At 42.1% G+C, this 1,904-nt stretch overlaps 1 protein-coding gene across 1 annotated transcript; it reads right to left on the bottom strand.

The window, feature by feature from the left end:
- Window positions 1–472: 472 nt before the first annotated feature.
- Window positions 473–862, bottom strand: LOC104880967 (protein DJ-1 homolog A-like). The gene has a single exon (XM_010659325.1). It carries the CDS (start codon window positions 860–862, stop codon window positions 473–475), a length of 390 nt encoding a protein of 129 aa, XP_010657627.1.
- Between the last annotated feature and the right edge of the window lie 1,042 nt (window positions 863–1,904).

Here is a 1,904-nt window from a genome sequence, read left to right as displayed (position 1 = left end):
GGATGGAATGTCGGAAAATTAAATTTTGAAAATTGGAAACCTGAAAAATTATTAAGGATGGAAGGTCGAAAAATTAAATTTCGAAAAGTGGAAACCCGAAAAAAATATTTTAAGGATGGAATGCCGGAAAATTAAATTTCAAAAAGTGAAAACCCGAAAAATTATTTTAAGAATGGAATGTTGGAAAATTAAATTTCGAAAAGTGGAAACCCGAAAAATTATTAAGGATGGAAGGTCGAAAAATTAAATTTCGAAAACTGGAATATTTAGATAATTACTTTGATATCCAAAACGTGAAGAAATAATAAAAGAAATATGAATTGTGGTGATCTTTAAGTGCACGTCTCCAGTGTAATGCCCATAAACCCATTTTACAATTTTTTTTTTTTTTTTTACCACCTGAGCAAACAACTTTTGCATGAAGATTGATGAGTGGGTATTGAAGAATGATGACATGGGCAAGGTAATGGAATCAACCACTAGTAGGAAATAAATAAAAAAATGAAAATCCTGCAGACCCATTTAATTCGACATCAAACCAGAAAGCAAAACCATGCATTAAACCCCATGATCCAAGTACCACAGCAGGTGCTACACGAAATCTAGCATAGAGCTGCCCATCATCAGCATGCTTCTTCACCATGCTTTCCAGAATGTCACCATCTCCAAGAGTTGTAGCGCCTGGCATTCCTCCCGGCAGCAAAATGAGATCGAAATCAGCACCAGCGCAGTCAGAAATTGGGGCATCCGCAACAATATCCACGCCTTGGCACGCGTCAACTTGAAGCCGCTTCCTCACAGGGACGACGGTCACATTGATGCCAGCTCGCCGGAGCTCATCAATGGTGATCACTACTTCCATCAACTTCGAGCCATAGGCGTTCGAAACCAAACCTTACGGAAAGATGCAGCCATTGATGATGGGGACTTAGTGGAGGACTTGGTGAGTGGATGCTGGAAATTTTCTCTTGTTACCCACTTAATAATCTCAGAGATGGACGAGAGACGACTCAGATATATATCACTGTCCGATAGAAGGTATCACAGTACGAGTAGTGAAAGATCTATAGACTTGCTGCCTATAGAAGGTATTCACCAGTCAGCGGCATGGCCTCCTCCACCCACTAGCATGGCCGACCATCTTGACTTGCTGCCTCCACCAATTTGGCTTCCACTAGCAGAAAAGGCCCCCCCACCCCACGCCCCCCAACTCACTTATCCTAGGTATCGCCAGCTCCTCCAGGTGGCGAGACATTATCCTTCCCATGCCATAAAAAAAAACTAACCGTCTTTGCTCTCTTAAGGGGTCTACAAATATGCCCTCTTCGGTAAAATTTACAAATGTAAGGAATATGAACACTAGAGTGAATAATGAGTGAAATGAAGTGAACTCTACCGAAGAACCAAAGAGACCCTCACAGGGGCACCAATGAAACACGGACTTACTCAGGTCAAGAGACGAACATAAAAGCTCTAATCCTAAAAGAAAAGGATGTCTTAAAATGACCCTAAAGTCACACTAAAGGATCCAGACTCTCTCTAAGACGTCTCAATAAGTGACTCGAAAAACCATATCAAAGATGAGTAACGGTCGAACCACTTTGGAGTACAATAAGGAACGTGTCTCGAGAGGGTTGCCCTAAGAGAACTACACGGAAATGCCAAGTGTAGGGTGCCCAACGACATGACCGAAGTATGCGTCGTAAACTCAAAGGACTACGTCATGAGCAATGAAAAGGGAAATCTGGAAGAGCAATGACAAATAAGCGATAAGCACAGGGTAACACGGTGAGGAAAACAAGGATAGATGCAAACCCCTGAAGGCAACATGTGTAATGCTGGTGAACATGAATGTCAACACTGTGACTCTAGACGATACAGTCAGGGAGAAATGACCCTGAACG

Source organism: Vitis vinifera, chromosome 12 (genome assembly GCF_030704535.1).
Source record: "Vitis vinifera cultivar Pinot Noir 40024 chromosome 12, ASM3070453v1".
Classification (NCBI taxonomy): Eukaryota; Viridiplantae; Streptophyta; class Magnoliopsida; order Vitales; family Vitaceae; genus Vitis; species Vitis vinifera.
This window is presented reverse-complemented; position numbering and strand designations above follow the sequence as displayed.